The sequence below is a fragment of the Brassica napus genome, chromosome C1, assembly GCF_020379485.1.
Source record: "Brassica napus cultivar Da-Ae chromosome C1, Da-Ae, whole genome shotgun sequence".
Lineage (NCBI taxonomy): Eukaryota > Viridiplantae > Streptophyta > Magnoliopsida > Brassicales > Brassicaceae > Brassica > Brassica napus.
In genome coordinates this window covers 38,571,346-38,596,946 of record NC_063444.1, presented here as the reverse complement: position 1 = coordinate 38,596,946, position 25,601 = coordinate 38,571,346, and the positions used below count along the sequence as shown (strand labels likewise).

The following is a 25,601-nucleotide window of genomic DNA, read 5'->3' as shown; positions in this document are numbered from 1 at the left end:
TCCATGACGGAGGAAAAATGACGGAGGAAAAATCTTCTCCAAGTTGCACATCAAGATCGGGATATTCTCATCAAGTTGGCTGATGACATCTACAGTTAAGGTGTGTGCGCTAAGATCTCTGAAAAAAATTCTGATGCCTGCAAATGTACAAGCCAACGTAAGATACTTTTCATAAGTTTTTTTTCAAGAAGAAGTAATAATAGCTTTATTTGTTACCTGCAAGTGCCTCGTGAACATTTTTTGGAAGCAACTCCGCAAATGCATATGGTAGAAGTCGTTGCATAAACTCATGACAGTCATGGCTCTTCATCCCTGAAAACTTCTGTCCCTGCTGATCAACACATCTTGATAGATTTGAAACATATCCATCAGAAAACTTCACATCTGATGCCACCCACTTGAACAACGCTGCTTTTGCTTCTGCTGACAATCTGAAAATGGGAACCAGAATTTTCCCATCGTTTCTAATATGCAGCTCAATCCTAGAACATAATGCAGGCAAATCCAACCTTGAGTTCTTGTTATCTTTTGTCTTCTCGGGGACGTTCAACAATGTATTGATGATGTTGTCAAAGAAGTTCTTCTCTATATGCATCACATCAAGATTGTGGCGTAGAAGTAGATTTTTCCAATATGGAAGTTCCCAAAATATACTCTTCTTGTGCCAATTATGCTGTGTCCCGTAACCAGCAGACATATTTGCAGTAGTATGCCAATTACCCCTTTTCTTGACTTTGTCTTGTGCACCATAGTAATCAATATCCTTCTCGATCTCCTCTCCAGATAAATATGGCGGAGCGGTGTCTCGTACAACCCTTTTTGACCGAAACAATTTCTTGTTCCTTCGGTACGGATGATTAATGGGAAGAAATCTCCGATGATAATCAAAACAGGGCGTCTTCCTACCATTTTTCAGCTGAAATGTGTCTGTGCTTCCCATACAATAAGGACAAGATAGCCTTCCATGCGTCGTCCAACCTGACAACATCCCGTATGCTGGAAGTCACTAATGGTCCACAAAAGAACTGCTCGCATTGTAAAGTTTGTTTTCGTTGAACAATCATATGTCTGCACGCCTGTTGACCATAATTCCTTCAATTCTTCCATCAAAGGCTGTAGAAAAACATCAAGAGACCTCTTCGGATGCTTTGGCCCAGATATCAATATACTCATGAAAAGCAATTCCTTTCTCATACACATCTCTGGTGGAAGGTTGTATGGCGTTAAGAAAACTGGCCAAAGCGAATATTGTCTTCCAGACATTCCAAATGGATTAAAGCCATCTGTGCAGAGCCCAAGATAAACGTTGCGGGGGTTGCTTGCAAAATCAGGGTACACCGAATTCAAGTATTTCCACGCTTTTGCATCAGAGGGATGATTGATCTCGCCTTCCTTCTGAGTATGTTTTGCACGCCATCTCATCGCTGCTGCCGTCTTTTCAGATTGATATAATCTCTTCAGTCTATCCTTGATAGGTAAGTACCACATCCGCTGGTACGGTACCCTATTCCGCCCACGTCCTTGCGGTTTATATCGTGGCTTCTTGCAAAATTTACACTCTAACAATTCTGCATTTTCTCCCCAGTATATCATACAGTTGTGTACACACACATCAATCATCTCCGAAGGTAAACCAAGGCTATGAACCAGTTTCTGAATCTCATAATAAGATTCAGCACACTGATTATCTTCAGGCAAATACTCTTTAAACAACTCAGCCCATGCATCCATACAAACTTCAGGTAAGTTATGATCAATTTTGATATTCATAATCCTAGCTGCCAATGATAATTTAGAAAGACCTTCTCTACAACCTTCATAAATTGGCTCATAAGCTGCTGCTAGCATCTCATAAAATCTTTTTGCATCCAAATTAGGCCCCTTTACATTTTCTACCTCCTCTATTATTGATCTTGTTTCACGAAATGCATCTGTAACCATATCATGCATCCTATCATGATCTACCATATGATCCTCATGAAGGTTAAAACTTTCAGAAGGTAAATGTGGTTCCTCTCTGTTACGAACATTTTCAACCTGATTACTACTACTAGCTTCATTCATATTACCAGCTTCTCCGTGGTTAAACCAGATATAGTAATGTGGAGTAAATCCTCTATTTATTATATGTTTCCAAACCGTTTCACTTGCAGCAAACTTGGCATTGTTGCATTTACGACAGGGACAAAACAGTTTACCCGTTTCTAGTGTGAGAAACGTCTGTCCGGCGTGGTACATGAACATCTCTGCTCCGTTGAGAAATTCTTCTGTTACTCTTCCGCTTGAATCTTTATGCGCATACATCCAACTCCGAAGCTCATAGATATTTATAGACATTTTTTTTACTCTTTCTCGTTTTTTTTTGTGCATCTTAAGAATGACGGAGAAGATCATATTTATAGGGAAATTTCGATTTTGGGTTTACAACGAATTTACGTTTGATAATAACGTAACCACCAATGTGCAACTGCATTCCTCGTAAATTGGTCGTTAATCAGATGGTGCAGCGTTGATGTTTCTTAGTCGTATATTTACGACTACATGAAAGTGTAGTCGTAAACGAGAAGTTAGTTTACGACCAATTTGCGAAGAAAACTATTAGTTGCAAAATTACGTCTAAGTTACGACGAACATTCAGGTAGTCGTAACTTAGTCGTAAAGTGGTAGGTAATTTACGACTACACATTTGTAGTCGTAAATCGTAGTCGTTACGTTTTCTTGTAGTGTAGATCCTTCCATAGAGAGTTATTTTTTATTGGTTGTTCTATTCCGGTATGTTTACCTAGACCACCTAAAACTTGAGTAATTAAATGACCTTTTGACGTCAAAAAAAAAATACTATAGTAGCTTTTATATTTGGATACTATTAAATTTAACAAAACAATAATTACTAAATGATAACCCGCGCACATGCGCGGGATGAGTTCTTATAATAATGTTTGTTTATGAAATGATTTTAACATTTTGCAACACTACAATTTTTATCGATTATAAAATGATGAATACAAATGTTGGTCTCTTAAATATATCATCTTTGTTGAAGAGTTAACTTATTACATCTCATTTTAATTATTTTAAAACTTCATATGCATAAAAGGAAATTAAGTTTTGCGGCTGACACAAATCATCAAAACCAAATATGAAACATTGATTGTACGATGACGAAAGGGGATTAGGTTTTCTGCTCTCGATTTGTTTACTATTGACTCTCCATAAGTGATTACACTTTTTACCTCTATAGAATTGTGCTTTCGTTCTCGTCTTTGTATCATTGATATGAGTTAAGTTTCTTTTTTATTTAACTTCTTTTATGAATTCAGTGAATAATATAAGTATTAATTTAAAAAAAATGGACATCTGTAAAAATTAGTTTCACTCCATATACATATCTAAGAATAAAAATTTTGAAAAAAATCACTGGCAAACTATATTAACAGGTTAGTGTGCAAATCTAATATATCAAACTGTTATAGAATATAAGTGCAGACTCGCAATATAAATGTTTGTCTAGTATATATTCACCTGCTCGGTCTAAAAATCATATAATTAGAACAACAAAACATATTACTTATTTCACCAGTTCGGGTAATATCTTAATCCGAACGGATAATATCCAAACCCGAATGGATATTCGAAGATAACCAAGCATAAGTATGTTTAACTCTGTATTTCTAGTTTATTTCTCTCATTTTATTCAAAATATTTATATTAATGATTCTTATTGCTCAAAATTAGATAATATATATATAATCATGGACAAAATCATTTGCTACTCACTTAAAATACATATCAAATTCTTGTTTCTTGCATTAACAAAAGTTGCATCTAAATTTTCAAAACAAAAACTAAATTAGTGTCTTTCTATTTTTAAAGTTTTATCTCCAAACCTATTAATAGTTTAATCTTTTAAAAATTTAAAAAAAAACAGTTAAGTTAAAATATATTTTAAATACAAAAACTTAAACAATGAATAATTTATGTATTTTTTCTTCAAAATTTAAATATCCGAACCGACCCAAAATATCCGAACCCGAACATAAAATACTCGAACCCGACTCGAAGTGTAGAAATACCCGAACGAGTTATATATCTTTATACTGAAATATCCTATACAAACCCGAACGTGTATTTGAACGCTCATCCCTATGATATATGATCATTTGTATCTTGATTGAACAAAAACAAATTAAACCATTGATCACAAAATTTTTAATGTGGGACTTTTACCATTTTTAGTAATATATAGTTGTTTTTGCAAATCCAAAATATAACATATTAGAAAAAATCTAATTGTTTTTATTATATGCTTAATGTGATTGTTTAATTTCTTTTAATAGTATAAAATTAAACAAAAAGAGAGAGGTTAGAAATTTTTTTATCAAATATGTATTATTCATAATCATTAATTTTCATATATATGTTAACCATATTATGTAATTCCGTAGCTTTTATTTAAGGAACAAAAAAATATTCTTTTGTACACTATTAATTAATTTGATAGTTAGTTTAATAAAAAACATAGTATATGTTTATATGAACGAACTTATTTTCTAATAATTTTAAGAATCATTCTCGTGATGACACTTGGCTACGAAAACATGATGTAATGTTCCAAAATTAATATATAGGGGATAACAACTTGTGTTATTTCAACCCCATGTTAGATCGGATAAGTACCATTTTTAGCTTTCTGTTTTCTTGAATACTTATAAAATATTCTCTTGTATCACACTCTCTTTGTATCATAAAAATGCCTTTTCATGCATATTAAAAAATTATTTAAAAAATCATTTTATCTTTTACTCAGACACGAAGGGTCCGATTGTTTGCAACTTTGATGGCTTTGGCTTTACAGAGTAAATTCAGTTATTGTGATTTGAAATATTAAAGGAAGTTCTGAGGTTTGATTGATAATTATTTGACTTTAAAGACTTTAAATTTAATATAAAGTCTCAATAGCCAAACCCCAATCGGACCCCAAATATTTTTTTTCTCTAATTAATATATTAATATAATGAGGTTAAAATGAATATTTATTTAAAATTCTGCACTAAAAACATAAAACGATACTAATTTTGAAAAAAAAAATTTAAAACGTTACTACTTTTTAAGAAACAGAATAATAACTTGAGATTTCTGCAAAAAAAAAAGATCGATAATGAGACTTGAGACTTTATTTGGACCTTAGAAATGACTTCGTCTATTTTAGGGAACGTGTGTAGGTTCGAGATGGACTTTAAAAAAGATTATGTGGACAGACGAGGTATTGTATATTGCTTCAGATAATCCTTCAAATCTTAAAGAAGTAAATAATACACCTTCAGAACACTATTTATTATTTCATTTTTATTTTTATTTTTATAATTATATATATATCTAATAACTGCTTTCTTAATATATATTATATAATATTTAGAATTTGTGGTCACATTTAATCACGTAATACATTTTTAAAAATATTTTATTTTAATATATTAAGCGGCATGCATTATTAGTTTTTGAAAAATTAATAATTCTAGTTAATTATTAAAAATATTGAAAAATAAAATAAGAATTCTTTTTAAAAGTTTTAAAGTCACTGTTAAATCAGTATCCATTTAACCATTTATTTTAAAGGTGATTGATTCCCTTAAAATTATGATCCCTCTTAGAGATGCGCCTAACTTCATATACAGTCCATCGAGGAACACTCGAAAACTGGGAGTCTTTTTGTCCTTTTTTATTACTTTATAAAGCAGAATAAAAGGCACCAACTGGTACTGACAAGTTTCAGCTTTTTGATTTCACCTGAAACTAGCTTTTAAACTTCTTCTTTTTTATCAACTTGTTTTTATCGCTTTTCGTTGTCGCCTGAAATTTTGGCTTTTAAGACTTTTAACAGTTTTTTTGTTTGTAACTTTTTTTTAAAGAACACTACGAATACCTAAATATTTAGAAGTAACACCATTGAATGTAGATAGTTTATTGGTCGTTGCTGTTTTTTAAAAGAGCAAACTTTAGCTTCGATCGGTGATAATATAAGCTAGAGTTGAGTAAGTTTGAGTTAGGAATATAACTCAAAATATTATTAGTCATTAATTAGTTTAAATTTTTTGAGTTAATATTTGAGTTATAATGTATTATCCTTGAGTTATAATTTTGAGTTACTTTTTATAAAAAAGTTGATAACTCAACTGATAATTCAATATCAAACAAAATTCAATATATTAGAAGTTAAGTTATTTTTGGAGAAATTGCTTAAGATACACTATGTTAAATATCACTTTTAAAAATACAGCCAATCAAAAATACTATAATATTTTGATTTATTGATTATTTTTTAGGATTTAATAATACATATTACAATTTATACGTCAAAAATGTTGCTAGTCAATGATTTGGAAAATAAAATAACTCATATTTTTACAGTAAATTTATTACATAAATCTACAGTTTCTATCATATAGTTTTTACTACGAATTACATCAAATTGTAACTTTTGTTTTAATTCAACTATAAATCAATAACTCACTCGTTGGGAACTTAGAGAGTAGAGACTGTACGAACAATAATGTTAATGAGCACACAAAAAAATAAAACTAACAATGTTCACCATCTCAATTCTCCCTTTTTTTCATCTCAATTCATTTCAATTTTTTAAAGTGAACTTTATAAAAAAAGTTGGTTTTAATGAAGTTACTCGACACCGATCAATCTCCATCTAACAACAAGACATACAAGTCTCTAACAAATACAGAGACCATAAACTTTAGATTTATCTTCTAATTTTTCCATTGATCTAAAACGCTTTTTAGTAACTATTTCTGTTAAAAACACACATATTAATTAAGTGTGTTCAGTTTTTAGATTTGTTCCTTCTTCGAAACCGTAAAGCTGCATTTGAAGATGCTCTTTGTCTGTTGGTTTAATGGTGTTTTATTATTGCGAGAAGTGTAAGTTTAAATCCTCCTTATCTGAGTTTTGAAACAGATTTCTGTGTTGTTCAAAAAAAAAGAAAGAAAAAAAAAACAGATTTCGGTGGGTCGCTCAATTAACCAAATGAAAAAAAATTCTTAACACCACAAGTTCGTAAACATTTGGACAAAATTCTGAAATAGACCTAATGGTCTCAAAAAAATCTCACATGTGGACTTTAATCTATTACCAGAACTTGATCCGCAACCCCGCGCGGGTGGTTGATTTAACTTATGTTCAACGTAAATTCATAAACCGCTGGTTTTATAAAAATATCTCATGTATGTTTTTTATGTTTTGTAATTCACATATAGGGTAAAATATATTATTTTATGATATAGATGTTTGATAATAATTCTTATTATTTGTGCATAATATTATATTAAAAATTTTATAATTTGATACAATTTGATGTAATTGTACTATTCATATATTAATCTGTTGTTTATTTGTTAATTTATTTTAAAATGAAACTACATACTAAAATTTTAATTTTTTGCATTAGTTTTCTAAGAATTATTATTAATTTTATGATATATTTTTTTTCTTGAAAATTGAACTCTCGAAATTTTTATATTGACTAAATTAAATAGGGTTTAAAAAGTATTTGATATAATATATAGTTATATACTATATATTTCAGTTTGTGTTTTTATTTTCACCATAAAGAAACAACAACTATTATAATTAATCAATTATAAATTGATTTTAAATACAGTGGCAGAATCTGTAAATAAAAAAAATACAAAAAGGAAGTATTTAATTATTGTAAATGTAATGGCTAAATATGTAAATTAAAAAAAAAGTAGTTAATCTGCTATTTATGTTTCCAAACAGTTCTTGTTTTAATTTTTATTCATGTTTCCAAACAATACCAAAAGGTACTTCAGTTTTAATAATATAGATGGGACAAAAGGATGAAAAAAAATCTGGCACCACCTAAAGTAATCTCCCATAGGACAAGAGAATGATTAATGACAATTTGCCCCATTAATGAAATCAATATGAACCCTTGGAATAGAATTATATGGGATATAACGTGAGCCGTCGGATCATTAGAATAAAAGGGATCAATATTAACAAGAATGCCATTAATGAAACTCTCCCTTAAGCCGTCGGATCTTCTGTCTTTGTTTTAATCTTGGCCTTCGGATCTCACATCCAAACTCTTCTCTCTCGCCTGGGTCCCACAGATGCATTAATCCTTTTTCTTCTTCTTCATTTCTCCTACAACCATACTCAACTACCACAGAAATTCATTCTCCTCACCAACAAAAGCTTTCTTCTTCAACTTTTCATCCACAAACCTTCACCTCTGTTTCTTGGGGATTTTCGACAGGTTAGGACACCGTGAAACAGGTCATGTACGTCGTCCTTAGTTCTGAAATCGGTTGATAAGTGTAAACTCTCTCCTTCTCTCTCTCTCTCTCTCTCTCTCTCTCTCTCTCTCTCTCTCTCTCTCTCTCTCTCTCTCTCTCTCTCTCTCTCTCTCTCTCTCTCTCTCTCTCTCTCTCTCTCTCTTGTTTTTGTTTTTTTAGTCATGTGTGTTAACCATATGAGTCAGATTATATAAGTTATATAAAGTAATATGATATTGTAGAATAAATAGTTTTTGTCTATGGTACAATAGGTACAACTAGGTACAACTCTAGTAAAATGGAAAGTAGTAAAACTGGCAGAACCAGTATTACTAATATTGTTCATCTGAAACATACCACTAGTAAACCTGGTAAAACTTGGAGTAACACATTGAATAGATAGTATTGGTACCACTCGTATAACTTATAGTAGTCATGTGCAAAGTTGACATAGTATAACTGGTCTTACTAGTATAACTGATAACTACTGTTATATGTAAACTAGTCTAATTGATAATATTAGTATAAGTGAACTAACTAATAAATGATAATGTTGGTTTTTAGTCATTTTCAGGAACTATGGATAGTAATGGGTCTGTGGTGATACATTTTGAACATGGTGAAGAGCAACATATTTCTACACTAGTGATGAAAGGAAGATATGAGGAGATTACATATTCTCAGTTGGTTGATAGAATAGCCAAGAAAATGAAGATCGATGTAGTTGAGACGAAGCTTGAGTTGAGTTACTTTCCGCTGGTATTGAATAATAAGAGGCTTTGTTATATCTTGGATGATGAAGATGTTTTAGGATATTTAATGAAGGTAGATAAGAAAAACCGACGTAGTGTCTTGCGTGTGGAGCTTAAGGAAATCGTCGCAGAAAATCAGTGCAACGAGATGTTTTCTATGAATGAGGAAAATCTGAGTGATGCCAGAGCTAATGATGGCATGGTTGGAGTTGGAGAGTTGGAAATTGTTCCTCATATTCAGGAGGATGAGTTTGAGCATGAGAAAATCAGTGAAGAGGGTAATGAAATGGATGATAGGGAGGAGTTGCCGGCTGTTACAGCAGTTGAACCTCCTGTTGTCAATTCAGAGTGGGATGATGGCATTGATATTAGTTTTCATCAAGAATTTGCGACTAGAGAAGAAGTGAGGGATTTAGTGGACAAAGGTGTGCATTCCAATTGTTTTCAGGTTGATATAAAGAAGTCGAATCCTCGGGTTTACATACTGAAATGTCGTGGGGCTGGATGCAGATGGTATTTACGAGCTGCAAAGCTGAAGAACTCTGATTTTTTCTCTATCAGAACGTATAGAAAGATGCATACGTGCTCTCGTGGAGATGCAAGTGTCATGAAGAAGAAGAAAAGAGGCACGCCAAGCTTGGTCGCATCAGTGGTGCACTCTGATTATCCCGACAAATACAAGACTCCGGCTCCAAAGACTCTCATAGATTTGGTGCAGAACAGACTGGGTGTTAAGGTTTCATATTCTACGGCTTTGAGAGGGAAAAATAAAGCTTTGAGTGATTTGCGTGGCAACCCGGAGGAGAGTTTTGCTAGGCTGCCATCTTACTTGCACATGCTACAAAATATGAATCCTGATACCATTACACGATTAGAAGTGGATGAGAAGAACCAGTTTAAGTATATGTTCTTTGCGCTCGGAGCTTGCATCGAAGGGTTCAAGGCGATGAGGCAAGTGATAATAATGGATGGAACTCACCTGAAGGGTGTGTACAAAGGAGTGCTTCTCATTGCCACTGCTCAGGATCCAGATCATCATCATTATCCCCTTGCTTTTGCGGTAGTAGATGGTGAGAAAAATGCAAGCTGGGAGTGGTTTTTAACTATATTAAAAACTTTGATACCAGATGATCCTCAGCTTGTATTTTGTACTGATAGAAACCAAAACATCATCAAGAAAGTACACGAGGTATACCCATTGGCGATCCATGGATATTGCAATTATCACTTGTCTAATAATGTCAGCGGAGCTTGCAGCAATGTTAACAAGAAAGGGGTTGCCAAAAAATTTAGAGATATTGCTGGTATTTACAGTGAGGTGGAGTTCAGAAAATGCTACAACGATTTCAGGAAAATGTATCCTCAAGCGGCCGAGTATCTAGATGACAGTGTTCATGAGACAAAATGGGCAAGATGTAAATTTCCGGGAGAAAGGTACAACATAGACACAACCAACACTGTTGAATCTATCAATGGTGTTTTGAAGGAACCAAGGAAATATGCGTTGTTGCCAATGCTTGATGTGATCGTGGAAAACATAACATAATGGTTCAACAAATACCGTCTATTATCTCTATGCGTACCAGAGAGGCAGATACAAATCCCACATGTGCATGGGATATTGCATCACATATATCCTACGGCTAAAAAGCTGAAGGTGACCGAGCTAAATACATTTGAAGGTCACTACAATGTGCTTGGCGAGGATGGTCATGGTTATTTGGTTGATTTGAGCAACAGAACATGCTATTGTAGGTATTTTGATATTGATCGGTATCCTTGTGTGCATGCACTTGCTGCCATCATGGCGCGTGGAGAAATGGCTGAACATTATTGTTCTAGGTATTACTGGATGGAGCAGTGGACTTTGGCATATTACAGGACAATATATCCAGTGCCTCATCATTCAACATGAGAAAGTTCTGAAATTCCTGAGGAAATCCGATCTCAGGTTGTCTTCCCTCCGTATGTGGAGAAAAAAAAGGAAGACTACAAGTTACTAGATTCCCGTCTGCCGGAGAATATCGGAGGAAGAGAAAGAAGAAGTTTCCACCATTGATTGGTGAAAACGTAGAAAGTGGCAGTGATTGCAGTGGCAGTGATTGCAGTGGCAGTGATAGCAATAGCGGTGGTAGTGACAGCAGTGACAGCAGTGGCATCAAGGGAAATGGGGACGAGAGAGGTGACAACGAAGGAAATGATGAATGAGTCTTAGTTGTTAACTTGTGTTGTGTTGTTTCAATCAGGTAAAACTTCATAAACATAACACTCATATTTATGTGTTGTCATACTGGTACAACTAGTAAAACTAAAATAGGTTCTACTGGTATAACTAGTACAACTATGTCTAGTTTACTAAAATAGGTTCTACTGGTATAACTAGTACAACTATGCATGTTCTGAAATTTAAATATTCTTTTGGGCTTTTCCTATTAATAAAACAATCAAATAGTCTAATTTTTAAGTGTTTGGATAGGTTTCTTTGTGTTTTGTATTGGATTTTTTTTTTTTTTGGATTTCTAACTCCATCACAAAAGTTTGCTTGATCTATCTTATACTTTTAAGGTTTGTTTACTTGTTTGTCCACATATTTTTTGTAAAACATATGTGACAAGTATTTTAACAATAGTGATGCTTTCATTGTATCCAGGCAAACAAATGTAAACATAAGTAAATGGTACAACTTAGATAATGGTATTTTTTCTTTGGTACAACTAATATTTTCAGGTTTCACTGCCAAAGTACAACTCTGTACAAACTAGTATAACTTAATAACTAGTACAACTTTGTGCAGGACAGTATAACTAATAAACTAGTACAACTTTGTAGAAACCAGTATAACTAAATAACTAATACAACTTTGTGTGCATAATGTGTTTCAGATAAGTGGATTCCCAGATAAGTCCTACATGTTTTAATTCAACACTAGTTGTACTAGTTTTTCTAGTTGTACTAATTTTATATTTTTGGGCATAGTTGATGCAGTTTTACTTGTTCTAGTTTCCCACCTGTAAATCCAACCTATTCAACCACCAAATCAATTACACACATACAAGTTTGGATTTAGGTTTTAAAACACACACACATACAAGTTTTAGGTTTTAAAACACACACATACAAGTTTGGATTTAGGTTTTAAAACAAACACATACAGGTTCCAAAAACAACAACATAGTTTAGCACTTCCCCAAATCAGTTTGGCGTAAAAGGAGACCTCAACAAATGAGAACGCTTGGACACCCTCTTTGGCATCTCATCAACTCCAACTGAAGATGCCTCCTCTAAAGCATCATCAACTCCAACCGAAGCTGCCTCCTCTAAAGCAACATCAACTCCAACCTCACATTCCTTCTCCAAAGCATCATCACATCTACAACCTCATTTGTCTTGTCTCAGCAGCTTTTTCCGCAGCAGCCTTCTCAAATATCTCTGCAGTGTCTGCCATAATTTGAAGTGTAGATTGCTCATCTCCATCATTGATATCTTGCATATTTACATTGTTTTATCCATTCACCCATGTGCATTTTGATCATATAGACTAGGATTTAGCCATGTTTAGGTTGCATTTTGCATACATGAGTCTTTATCAGGTATTGGAGTACCACATGGAGTTCTTGGAGGCATTTGGGTGCATTTGGAGCTCAAAAGAAGTGTTTAAAGCGATCAACGGACGAGCAGCGCACCAGAGCGACATCACCGGAGCGACGCCGTGAAGTCGCTGTGACACATATCCCGTAGCGATCCAGCCAGAGCGACATGGAGAGGTCGCTCGCGTTTCTATCATGAGACACCCCTTCTCAGAGCGACTTGCCAGAGCGACGCTCCGAGGTCGCTCGCTTTTCCATGGCGAGACGACACAAAACGAAGCCCGGAGAGACCTCTCAGAGCGACCCACTGAGGTCGCTCCCGAAGTCCGGAGCGACTTGGTGGAGCGACACACCAAGGTCGCTCGCGTCCTCTCGTCCGGAGACACCAAAGTCGAGCATCCTGGAGCGACCCCTCAGAGCGACCTACCAAGGTCGCTCCCAGCCAGAGCGACCAGCTCAAGTCGCTCGCGTTTTGACGGGGCGAGACACGAAGAAGCGTCGGGAGCGACCTCCTGGGAGCGACTATGCTACGTCGCTCCGCGTGTTTGATTGGACGATTTTTATGTTATTTCAGGGGCCTTTTGGTCATTTGTTTTATTGTTTTTAGTTTGCAAAAACCTAAGTTAAGTACTCTTGGCAGCCAGAAGGCAGATTATCTTTTGATCTATTGAGAAATACACAAAAACTCTCTTGAGAAGTTCATCTCTTGGATTTTGATTGTTATGTTCTTGTGTTCTTGTTGATTTTTTATCTATTTCTCTACATGATTAATCTGAAATCCAATATGGGTTTAAGAGGAATCATGGAGATTAGTGAGTAATCACCTTTTGAATTCATAGGTTAGGGAGATTAAGGGTGATTAGGTTAGTTCTAGGATGTTTTAGTGTAGATCATTCTTGTTCCTTGATAGTAGAGTATTCTTAATGCATCTTCTGAGTTGGCCACTCAAAAGTTGATCAATAGGCATTTCCCACCCGAAAGGTGTTTGATGAAATGCCTGAGACAACTTTCCTAGGCTTTTAGTATACTTTGCCAAAGACATTTGTTGTTAAAGATGCTAAGATAGCTAATAGACTTGTTAGTAATGATTGCTTTCATATTATTCAACCAAAGACATTTGATGTTTGAGATATGTTAGCAAATGAGCATTCATCTAGACATAGAGCTTGCTTAGAATTGTGTCTAGGCTTAAGGTTGATAGTTTGATTGATCATTTGTCATCCTTAGTTCGATACTTGATCACCCAAGGTCTAATCCCTATGCCCATGAGTTCTCTTTTCCCTTAGTCAAGAAAGTATCATTCTGTTATTGCTTTCTAGTTTTAGTCATAGCTTAAAACCCATCTAAATCATTGGTTGCACTTAGATTAAGTGAGTACTTGCATTCTCAGTGCTTTGATATCCCTCAGAACTGGTTCGACAATCACTATACTACAACATTTGTCTTAGGAGCCTTGAAAACTCCTAACATCAATCATCATCAAATCTCTCTTCAGTATCTACATTGAACAAAAATACATCCTGACTTAGATCATCATCATTTAAAATATAATTTGAACTTAAATGTTATCATGACTTACCTTGCATCAACTTCTCAGCCTCTGCCTCGATCTGTTTCTCACCATCTTTCTCAGCCTCTGCCTCATCACCAGCCTTCTCAGCCTCTGCCTCATCACCATCCTTGTCACCATTGTCCTCGCCCTCCTTATCACCCTCATAATCATCCAAGCCCTGCTTTTCAGCCTCTTCATCACCCTCCTTATCACCATGCTTCTTAGTCTCTTCATCACCCTCCTTATCACCATGCATCTCAGTCTCTTCATCACCCTCCTTATCACCATGCATCTCAGCCTCTTCATCACCATCCTTATCTCTTCTTCTCCCTCCGGAAGCATATCTGGTTTCAGCTTCACCAAACTGGAATGGCCAACTTTCTCTCTGAATCTTGTCTTGTTCCAACTCCTTCACTCTTGCTGCTAGAAGACGAATTGTTTCGTCTCTCAATGCAAATCCATCGTCCATTCTTTTGTTCAACTTCAACTCTAATTCTCTTAAACTCTCACGACCTGCCTCGCCCCCCCTCGCCTCCTGCCTCGCCCCTGCCTCAACTCCTGCCTCGCCTCCTGCCTCGCCTCCTGCCTCGCCCCCTGCCTCGCCCCCTGCCTCGCCTTCTGCTTGCTCTTGTTGCTCTCGGGTTCTCACATCCATCTCGAATAGATCCGGCCAGAAAAATTTACTCCCTGGTTCTAGTAGGATCTTGTTCCAACTGTCAACAGCTATGTCTGGCGTATCCAAATCATCTATCAGCTCCAAGTCTTCATAAGTCCCTTCATCCATTATTTCATACAAAAGGTCTGCTTCATATCCTTGTGGTTCCAAAATACTGATAATCTCCTAAAATATGACCAACAACAAATTACACATTTAATTAATTATGAACTTGAAGAAAATGACATAAACAACACTTAAAAAAATTATAAGCTTTTACCTTTGTGTTTCCTAGCGTCCGATAAATCATGTCAAGTGGAAATCCTGTTGTTCCGGTCCTCTTGAACTTCCATTTGCACATTCTTGGACAACCATCAGGACAGTTTGGAACAGGCTCTCTGAATCTATCTCTAAAGACAGGGATACATTCAAATGCTAATATCTGCACATCATTTCACACAATCACATTAGTTATATTATAACAAATATGCTTATGAAAAATACAATTCATATACCTCCAAAGGGTTCATAAACCCAGAAAATACCCACTGTGCCTTCTCTGGGATCCCATCACGAAACTGATCCCTCACATGAAAAATCTCCTTCATGCAATCATCAAATGTGTAACGGCCCCATGGAAATTCGGTGCAAAACTCCAGATCTTCTGCTGCTTGGAGAATGAAATACTCAATGAAGTATCCTCCTTTTGACCTTCCTCTTAAAACTCTAGCCAAAAAGTAAAGAACCGCCATCCTCAGACGATTGCCACTACCATCAAACTTCATCTTCTGAAGTTTCTCTAAGCCATCCGCTTCTGTCACTTGCTGACCCTTTTCCTTCCCATCCTTTGTCTTCTTTACCTTAAAATACTTTCTCGCAAACTTCATGCTCCCTATGCTCGGATAGTTTTCTGGATATGAGGGGCAGTATAAACCAGAGAGGAGGCTATGTTCCCTGATGAAGTATCTAATTGGAACACCGTTTACCCCAAACCAAGCTTGTCGACCCTTTCCTTTATGCATAGTACGAACTAGCAACATCCACAATCTCATCACTTTTCTTGTTGGGGTACAATCCATGTGGAATATATACTTGAACTGAGGATGATCCTGAAACCAACTCTTCTCTGAGGCCTCTAACTTTTTAATCGTCTTCAGAAAATCGTGTTGATGGCACCTTGAGGAGAGCTTGCAACCCTTTCCATAGTCGCTCGGTTTGAAAAAAAACCCAGCAGGTCTGGCAGCTTCTACGGTCATATCATCCCTCTCAACCTGAAAAACACAAACAAAATACACTGAATAAATAACTGAGTTATACAGCACAAAATCACTTAAATGTACCAGTTACACTAATTAAATGAAAAATAATATTACTAGTTCTACGAGCAACCCTAGTTATACAACGACAACACCATCTCATTAAATAGTTATACAAAATACTTCTCTAGTTATACCAGTAAGACTACGTATAAGAAGCGTAGTTGTACCAGTTACATTACTTATAAAAAAAGTGGTTTTACTAGTTATCTTGAATCTGTTTACAACATATTATTACCAGTTGAACTAGTTTCATTCTTTTAGCTGTACTCGTAATTCAATACTCAGTTGTATTAGTTAGACTAATTATACTTTTCATAGTTATACTAGTTATAGTTATAAGAAGTGTGATTGTACTAGTTATACTAGTTCCATTGATTCTGTTTTACAACATACTATTACCAGTTGAACTAGTTTCATTCTTTTAGTTGTACTAGTTATTCAATACTCAGGTGTATTAGTTAAACTAATTATACTTTTGATAATTGTACCAGTTATATTATTTATAAGAAGTGTGGTTGTACTAGTTATAATAGTTCCATTGATTCTGTTTACAACATATTATTACCAGTTGAACTAGTTTTATTCTTTTAGTTGTACTAGTTACACTACTTATATAATTACTACATATTTCTTAGTTCAATGCTATCATAAATAATTCTAAAACCATTTTAAATTGACTTGTTTACCGTTCTTGGAGCGACATTATCAACGGCAACCTCGGGTGCGTTTGAATCTCTGTTGTTAGATCCAATCTCCTCACCGTTCTGCTCGTCTACACGATGTGAAGGACTCTTTGTGGAAGAGCCTGAGGTTACTCGAGGTTGTTGTTGATTCTCGGCCTCACTCGCTGCATGAGTTGGTGTTGGCGATTTTTGTGGCTGACTCGGAATCACTGGGCGTGGTGTACCCTCGCTATCGCCCTGAGAAGGCAATTCTGCTGCTGGTGTGGGGGCATGAACGCCTTGATGTTCCGGTGGAGATGCTGCGGTTTCTCTCACACGGTTCCGAGTCCTCTTGGTTGGATTCGACGAGGACCCACCGTCCAGACCACTATCTCGCTTCCTCTTCTTCTCTGTGGTTTCACTCCTCTTCGCAGCTTCTCTCTTTTTCTTAATGGTGGCTCTCCTTTTCGCTGCCGCTCCTTTTCTTCTTTTCACATCGGCGTTCTTCTTCTTCTCCGAGGCTTCTGCTTTTTCTTTCATCTTGGCGATCCGATTTTTTGGCGACATTGCACACACGAAATTGGAGATGGGGATTGTTGTTTAGAGATGATTGTGCTTGAATCTAAGTTTGATTAGAGATGGGAGTTTAAAATCGTGGTGGTTATGGGAGAGAGAGTTTGAAATCGTGAGTGGGGAAAGATGAAATTGGGAATTTAGGGTTTTCAAGTTGGGTCGGGTCGGGTTAATGGGTTTTGGTGATTGGGTTTGTAAATAAGTTGAAGTTTCCTCGTTACTTAGTCTTTTTCCCTATTTTCGATTTTTGTTTTTAATTTTTAAACAAAAATGCACATGGGTCCATAATAGATTTTTTTGAACCCTTTTGTCCCTTCCCAGCATTTGATCCATCTTAATTACACCATCATTCTCCTCTCCTTCTTTCTTTCGGCTAGGACCCACTTCTTCTTTCTTCAACCATAGGATCATTTTTCCCATTTTCAATCACGGCCACACGATTTATTTTTTCTCATTCAGATGTATATAATCAGTATAACTCGTATAACTAAATATGTTAATAAATGATATAACTATTATAACTGATATAATTGGTATATAAATTATATAATTCATGTATAATATAAAACTGTTGGAACTGACATGACTAATAAATCACATTTTCCATATAAAATAAATAAAAAGATATCTTAATTTATTTATGGTGATAAATTTTCATCTATTTTATTTGAGGGTTTTTAATATTTTGTTATATTATTACATTATACAACTAATGTAAACAAACATCAAACATATTCTTACAAAGTTATGATGTGAAAATATTGGTTAAACCCCTAAAACTAAACATATAAACAATTGATATAATTTTTATTATATATTAGATGAGTATTACTAGTACAACATGTACAACTTTGACATTTCAGAAATTGATAAAACTAATTTGGTATTTCAGAAATTGATAAAACTAATTTGGTATTCCATATGAGAAAAACAATTACATATCCCAATTGGCACGTCCTCAAAAAGTTTTTCTTAGTTTTTTTTGAAGTTTTGAAAATAAAAAAAATTATTACACAATTCTATAAGTTAACATGATGTACCTTATACTTTTAAGGTTTGTTAACTTATTTTTCCACATAAATTTTGAAAAACATACATGAAATGTATTTTTACGAAATTGATGATTTCATTGTAACTAGGCAATGTCATGTAAACACAAATAAGTGGTACAATTAAGGTAATTGTATTTATTATGTGGTATAACTAATATTTTTCGATTTCACTGCCAAAATACAACTATGCACAAACTAGTACAACTGAAAAATTAGTACAACTATGTATCGTCGGTATAGGTAGAAAACTGGTACAACTACTTGTTATTTTATTTAGTATTATTTTAAATGTATATCACGTTTTAAATGCGTATCATGTTTTAAACATTGTGGTTGAACACTAACATCAAGTAGTTGTACTAGTTATACCATTCATATATATCATTATCACTTGTCAATTATTTGTTTATACAATATTTTTTTAATTAAAAGTATTATGATTTACTGAATGGACCTTGTTAATTTAAAAAATATAAGAATAACAAGTTATTTGATCCTCTTGATTATGATATACTTGTCATACATAATTCATTATTTTCTTATAAATTTTTTTGTTTTATAGGCTTTCATCCTCTTGATGGAAATACAATAAACATTGATATGTTATCTCTTCATATCGAAATATGCAAGTTTTACCGTATCCTTTTTGTATATGTGTTTACAATTGGTTAATTTCTTATCTTATTTTCATGAATGCTTATGCATCCTTTTCGAACTAATGATGATTTTTACATAATCTTTTGCATACTCTTCTAAATGTCTTTCTACTGCAACTTTCCGGCTCTGAGGCTACTTTCTTCGGCTTTGTGACCAAAAATATGATGATGAATTTTTTTTGGAGATGGTACAACTTGTATAACTAATACAACTTGTAAACAAATCATTATCAAATCAACTATTACTGAAAATAAACTATTTATGTATTTTGACACATTCAATCGGAGAAAGATTAGACCAACATGTCTCACTAGTTCCACATCATTATATCTTATAGCCTCATTCACACACTGAAAACAAAAACCAAAATATCATCATATTAATTACAAAGTTGTACTAGTTATACTAGTTCTAGTTGTACTAGTTATACTAGTTTGAGTTATACTAGTTGTTATACTAGTTTAAGTTGTACTAGTTGTACTAGTTTGAGTTGTACTAGTAATACTATGTGTTTTTCTTCACCATGAACTCGAACATAAAACACTGAATTCGATTTCGAATAAGATAGAATTGATTAAATGTGACTATAGGTTGATCGATTTGAGATAAGAAAAAGAAAATCATCGAATATTTGAATAAAAAATTTAATTTTGCTTTTAAGCGATGAAGTTAAAGAAACATAAATGGAGGAAGAGGAAGAAGAAAAAAAAAAGAATCTGGGATAAAACCGGGTCAGGTTATTGGGTCAAATTACGGGTCAAATAGTAATGGCGCGGATAGTAAATAAGTTTATGTCTTTTGGTTTTTTAGCTATTTACCTTTGTTTTGTATTTAAATTTTAATGTAAAATAAATAAATAAAAATAAAAGAGGGCTAAATCAGATTTTTTTGACCCATGTAGTCCATCTGAGAATTGGATCCTAAATATTTGGATATTTTGCTTATATCTATATTATTAAAAGAGAAGTATCCATTAAAAAATACCCCTAAATTTTCTAACTTATTTACACTTCCATGCCACTGAGAATTAAATTAAACTACATATTTTAATGCTTGTCTTTTCCAGTTAAATTAAGTTTTCCTTAATCAAATTTAAACTTAATGTCATTTAATGAACCTACCTATTTTAATGCTTGTGTTTTCCAGTTAAATTAATGAGTTTTTCTTAATCAAATTTAAACTTAATGTCATTAAATGAACCTAAAAATACATCATATTTAATGTAGCTTATTACGGACGAGTACGGCCCAATAATGAACTTGAATTTTATTTTTACGAAAACGTGAATCACTTGACTTATGTAATATTTAAAATATATTAACTACAATATAACAAATGCATATAACCTACCTATGCTTTAGTTTGAAATGATCATGCTCAAGTTTTATATAGTCAACTTACATCATGCATCGATCGATGTACAATATTCAAACCACCTATAGCTTTCGTTTTCTGTATAGGATGTATCAACAAACCAATCATCTCATTGATTTTCTAAGCTTTATAAAAAAACAAATCAATAAATACAAACTCAAAATCTAATATCTTCTATTAATCAAAACAAAATATCTTCAATGTTGTATCTTTAATGCACCTATTAAATATAGAAACTATAACCATAATTACACTAATTATAAGAATAGATTTGATTCCAACCAATTGATCTATTACTTCAGTAATTGATTTGCTTGCAGAAGATGAAACAATAAATTTAAAATTTATAAGAATATAAAGATATAGAGATTCCAACCAATTGCCTATATTTGCGTATGATTTTCGCATAATAAGCTTCAAATTGAACATTGAAAAAGATAGAGAATTTTTTTTTAATCTTTTACCGACACAGAACTTAAACAAAACGAAGAGTTAAAGGTAATTTTTTTTGTTACACTTCCCGGAAAAAAACGGTTACAACATGGGCTTTCATAATATGGTCTTTTAACATATTAATGTTATGGACATTTAATAATTATCTTGACGAAAAACAAAGACTATAAATAATTTATTATTAATAAAATTATGAAATTATTTACAATTTGATGACTAATTCATCGACCTTTTTTATATGTTAAATTTTTCATAGAAGTTAAAAAATCATTTTATTTTATTTAAACATGTATAACTAATTTATAATCTTTTATGTCATACTAAGTCATAATATAATATTTCTTCATATTTTACATTAATAACCATTGTTTTTATATATCGTCTACAATTCTCTAATTACGTCTATTTGTTCAATTTTTTATATGATATCGAATATTCGTCATAAATGGATGGCTTAAGATGCCAAAAAAATTATTTACTTGGTGAATATAATACATCAAATATTACAAATACATCATTTAGTTAAATAAATAAACAAAAACCGAAAATTCATACCCGCGCTCAGGGTCTTGTTTTTACTTATTATCTATGTATTTCGTATTAACTTTTCCATAAAGAAAAATATAATGGTTATTCTGATCTCATAAATTTCACCCACCACTATGTTGGTTGGGATTTAATAGTTTCATTTAAATTTTTCCATCAAATCAAGGCTGTCCACAATTCCATTAATTTGTGTAGTTGATTAATGGAAACACCATATATTTATGTAAGTGGTAGTTGTAGAATTAAAACACATGAAGGGGGGGATCCTTTTCTCACAGAACTAACATTATGATGATGTAGCACAATTTTTTGTGTGTATACTATTTATGAATTTTTTTCGTATTCTACCGATTAATTATACCCATGATGATTAAGATTAAGATTAAGTTTGCGAGAATAACAGTTTTTCTGCTACTTTTAAGCAGTTGTCTTTCTTATAAGGACTCCTTGGAAATTAATGGAATTGTGACCAAGTGAAACAGTGATAGGGTTGATGCTTGAGATGATTTGTTTCCTTGTATAGAATAACAAAAAAAATCTTCAACAATAAGAAATCACTCGCCCATATCATCAATTGGTTACAAAAATAAATGGATGTGCTTGCATGTATAACAAGTATATTTCTTTTGCTGGACCAACATTTTCTTCCGTTAAAAATTGTGTTGGTCGCAGTGGCTATGCGTTAGAAGACTTATTCAGTCAACCCGGGTTCGAGTAGCCCTCTCTACTTTTTTTTTTTTTTTTTTTTTTTTTTTTTTGGCTCAACAACAAACTTTCCATTAACCAATATTGTTCAGACCTACATCATAGTTCAGTCCTACAGAAGGCATATCAGCCTCTAACACTGATTTCAACCAACTTGGCACCATAGAATACAACTTAGGAACATGATTCAAAAAAGAAAAATCTTCCTTTGCTATCCTATCTGCCGTTTTGTTACCGTCTCTAGAGAAAAACTCTACTCTGTAGCTCCGGTTCTTCTGAAGGGATTGGGTGATGTCTTGGATGATCGGTTGTATCTTTGGCCATGTCTCTGCTGAACCTTCGATCATCCTTGCCAGTACCTGCGAGTCTGTTTCGAATATCACCTGTGAGTAGCCCAAGCGGGCCATTGACCTTATTGCCCAGTTCAAAGCGGTTGCTTCAGTTTCCACAGGTGAGCTCAAACCTTCGAACCTTTGTGCTCCTGCCCACAACAGTCGTCCCGCATAGTCTCTAGAGACCCATCCAATACCTTGTTGTTGATGGTCTTTGTGCCAAGCTCCATCTGTGTTACATTTGATCCAGTTCTAAGTTGGTGGCGTCCATTTGAGATGTTGCGTACTGCTAGTGGGTTTTTTAACCTCTGTTTTATCTTCCTCTTGTCTCCTCATCCACTCTGCTGTGTCCTCTATAGCTTTATTGAATGTGTCTGGTGCTGGATAGTCTTTGCCTTGGAAGAGGAAGTCATTCCTGTTTTTCCAAAGGCGCCAGAGTAGCCAAGGGACGAGCTCCGCGTGTGCCTCTTCTGAAGTGTATCTTTCTTGTAGACTCAGCACTCGGTGGAGGTTTGAGTAGAGGGAATCAGACATTATACCATGGGGTGGTGCGTGAATGGGAGAGGTAGCCCATATCAGTCGTGCATACGGGCATTGGAATAGAATATGGTTGACTGTTTCGCTCTCCATACCGCAACGAGAGCAACTCCCATCTTTAGAGATATGTCTGCTTCTCATATTTGCTGCTGCTGGGAGGGAGTTGCTGATGCATCGCCAAAGGAAGTGGCGCACTTTTGGGCTGGTGTTGTACTTCCAAACCCGCTGATATAAGTCGTCGAGGCTTGGCTGATCTACTGTTCCTCAATTGTTGGCCGCTGCGATGATGTTTGTCTGCACCCAGTACCCAGATTTTACACTATAGTGCCCTGATTTCGAGTATTCCCAGCTGTATGTGTCCTCTCCTATGGGACCTTATGGGTGTATGGAGAGGATTTTGCGTCGAGTTCCTTCGGGAAATATACTGTTGATCAGGTTAGAATTCCACTCTCTTCTACATGGCATCATCAGATCTGCAACCTTCATATCCATAGAGAGTAGGTGCCTAATAGGCTCTGGAACTGTGCTTGTTTGGGTGATTGGTGACGCAGGTGAGCTTCCAAGCCATCTCTCTCTCCATATGTTTGTGTTTTCACAGTTTCCAATGATCACCTTAGCGCCTTGTTTGATCAGATGCTGAGCTGAGTGGATACTTCTCCATGCATATGAGGGCCGGGTTCCTAGTGGGGCATTGAGAGGGTCGGAGGATCTAAAGTATCTGCTTTTGAAGATTCTGGCTAGCAATGAGTCTGGTTGGGTGATAACGCGCCAGAGTTGCTTCCCGAGCAGAGCCGTGTTGAAAGCTTCTAGATCTTTAAAACCGAGTCCTCCTTTGTCCTTTGGGGAGCATAGGCTCTCCCAACTTCTCCAATGCATTCCTTTTGACGTTGTGTTGCTCTTCCACCAATAATCTGACATTATAGCCATAATTTTCTTGCATATCGTCTTTGGCCCCAGGAAACACGACATTGTGTAGGTTGGAAGAGCTAAAGCAATTGCTTTGAGAAGCACTTCTTTGCCTGCTGGAGAAAGGAACCTATTTTGCCAGCCACCGATTCTTTGCTCGAGTCTTTCTTTGAGGAAGCTCAAAATGGATACTCTAGAGCCTCCAAAAGATTCAGGTAGGCCTAGGTATATACCATCACCCCTTCCTGCTCCATTCCAAGTTTCAGCTTGATTTCTTCTCTCCTCTCGCTTGGAATGGTTTTGCCAAAGTAAATGCTTGACTTTTGGTAGTTTATTCTCTGACCAGAGGCAAGACAGTACTCTTGTAATATTGCAGTTAGGCGGCTGAGCTCTTCATCTGACTGTTTGCAGTAGAACATGATATCGTCATCATATAAGAGATGGGAGACTGCAGGAGCTCCACGCGCCACCTTTAGGCCTGTGATCTCTCCCGAGTTTTCAGCTTGGATTAGTTTCTGGACCAGCATTTCAGTGCATATTACAAAGAGATATGGGGAGAGCGGGTCTCCTTGCCTAATGCCTCTCGTGGGTCTGATGTCTCCGTGAGGAGTACCGTTGATAAGCACCTGGTAGCTTACTGATGTGACGCATTCCATGATTGTTCTGCACCAGGCGTCCGAGAAGCCCAAAGCCCGCATCGCTTTCTCTAGGAACGACCATTCTACTCGGTCAAAGGCCTTGGAGAGGTCAGTTTTCACTGCAATGTACTCTCTGGAATAGTTGTTGTTGGAATTCAAAGCGTGCAATAACTCATGGGCAATCAAGATATTATCAGAGATGAGTCTGTCTTCGACAAAAGCTGCCTGAGTTTCTGTTATTATCCAAGGTAGTACAGACTTCAACCGCTTACTAAGTACTTTTGAGACAATCTTATAGGCGACATTACTCAAACTTATGGGGCGAAATTCCACTAGCCTCTTTGCCTCCAGCTTTTTTGGAACCAAACAGATGTTTGTTTTGTTGATTCCCTCTTCAAGTTTCCCTGTTCTGAGGAATTCTTGCGCCATAGATGTGAGATCATCTCCCATTGTGTCCCAAAATTGTTGAAAGAAGAACCCATTCATGCCGTCCGGGCCTGGGCACTTGTGTGGGTTGATATCGAACACTGCCTCTCTCACTTCCTCTCTGGATATCTGTGCCATTAGCTGAGCGTTCTGTTCTTCTGCGACTATCGCTGGTATGCTGTTCCAGTCTTCTAGGGTGATTCCCACGTCTTCTGAAGAATACAGTAGCTTGAAGTGAGAGTCTGCAAGTCTTCCCAGGTCTTCTTCCGCAAACCACTCCTTATCATCATCATCAATGAGACTGAGGATCCTGTTTTGTGCTCTACGGTTTTTTGTGACTGCGTGAAAGAATTTGGTGTTCCTGTCCCCAGACCTGAGCCAATTGAGTCGGCTTTTCTGCATCCAGAAGATCTCTTCGTTATGGTACTCCTCATTTAGCTCAGATCTTAAGAGGCTCAGCTCCTCTCCCTTGTTGAAACAGCTTCGTGTTGCCTCGTCTATCTTGGAGTGGAGCTCATGGATTCTGAGAGCGGAGTTTGGTTTTGCTGCTCTCTTCCATATGG

The 25,601-nt window shown here is 35.3% G+C and overlaps 4 protein-coding genes across 4 annotated transcripts; 1 reads left to right on the top strand and 3 right to left on the bottom strand.

The window, feature by feature from the left end:
• Positions 1-912: 912 nt before the first annotated feature.
• Positions 913-2,304, bottom strand: LOC125579998. Its single transcript, XM_048743927.1, has one exon. It carries the CDS (start codon positions 2,302-2,304, stop codon positions 913-915), a length of 1,392 nt encoding a protein of 463 aa, XP_048599884.1.
• A 5,481-nt stretch (positions 2,305-7,785) lies between these two features.
• On the top strand, positions 7,786-11,126 carry LOC106429150. Its single transcript, XM_048744449.1, has 2 exons — positions 7,786-8,354; positions 8,877-11,126. Exon 2 carries the CDS (start codon positions 8,892-8,894, stop codon positions 10,608-10,610), a length of 1,719 nt encoding a protein of 572 aa, XP_048600406.1. The 5' UTR covers positions 7,786-8,354; positions 8,877-8,891; the 3' UTR covers positions 10,611-11,126.
• Positions 11,127-22,273: 11,147 nt separating this feature from the next.
• LOC125579997 lies at positions 22,274-23,209 on the bottom strand. Its single transcript, XM_048743926.1, has 2 exons — positions 22,819-23,209; positions 22,274-22,761 (listed from the first exon to the last, which is right to left on the bottom strand). Exons 1-2 carry the CDS (start codon positions 23,207-23,209, stop codon positions 22,274-22,276), a joined length of 879 nt encoding a protein of 292 aa, XP_048599883.1.
• A 234-nt stretch (positions 23,210-23,443) lies between these two features.
• On the bottom strand, positions 23,444-24,037 carry LOC125579996 (uncharacterized mitochondrial protein AtMg00310-like). The gene has a single exon (XM_048743925.1). It carries the CDS (start codon positions 24,035-24,037, stop codon positions 23,444-23,446), a length of 594 nt encoding a protein of 197 aa, XP_048599882.1.
• Between the last annotated feature and the right edge of the window lie 1,564 nt (positions 24,038-25,601).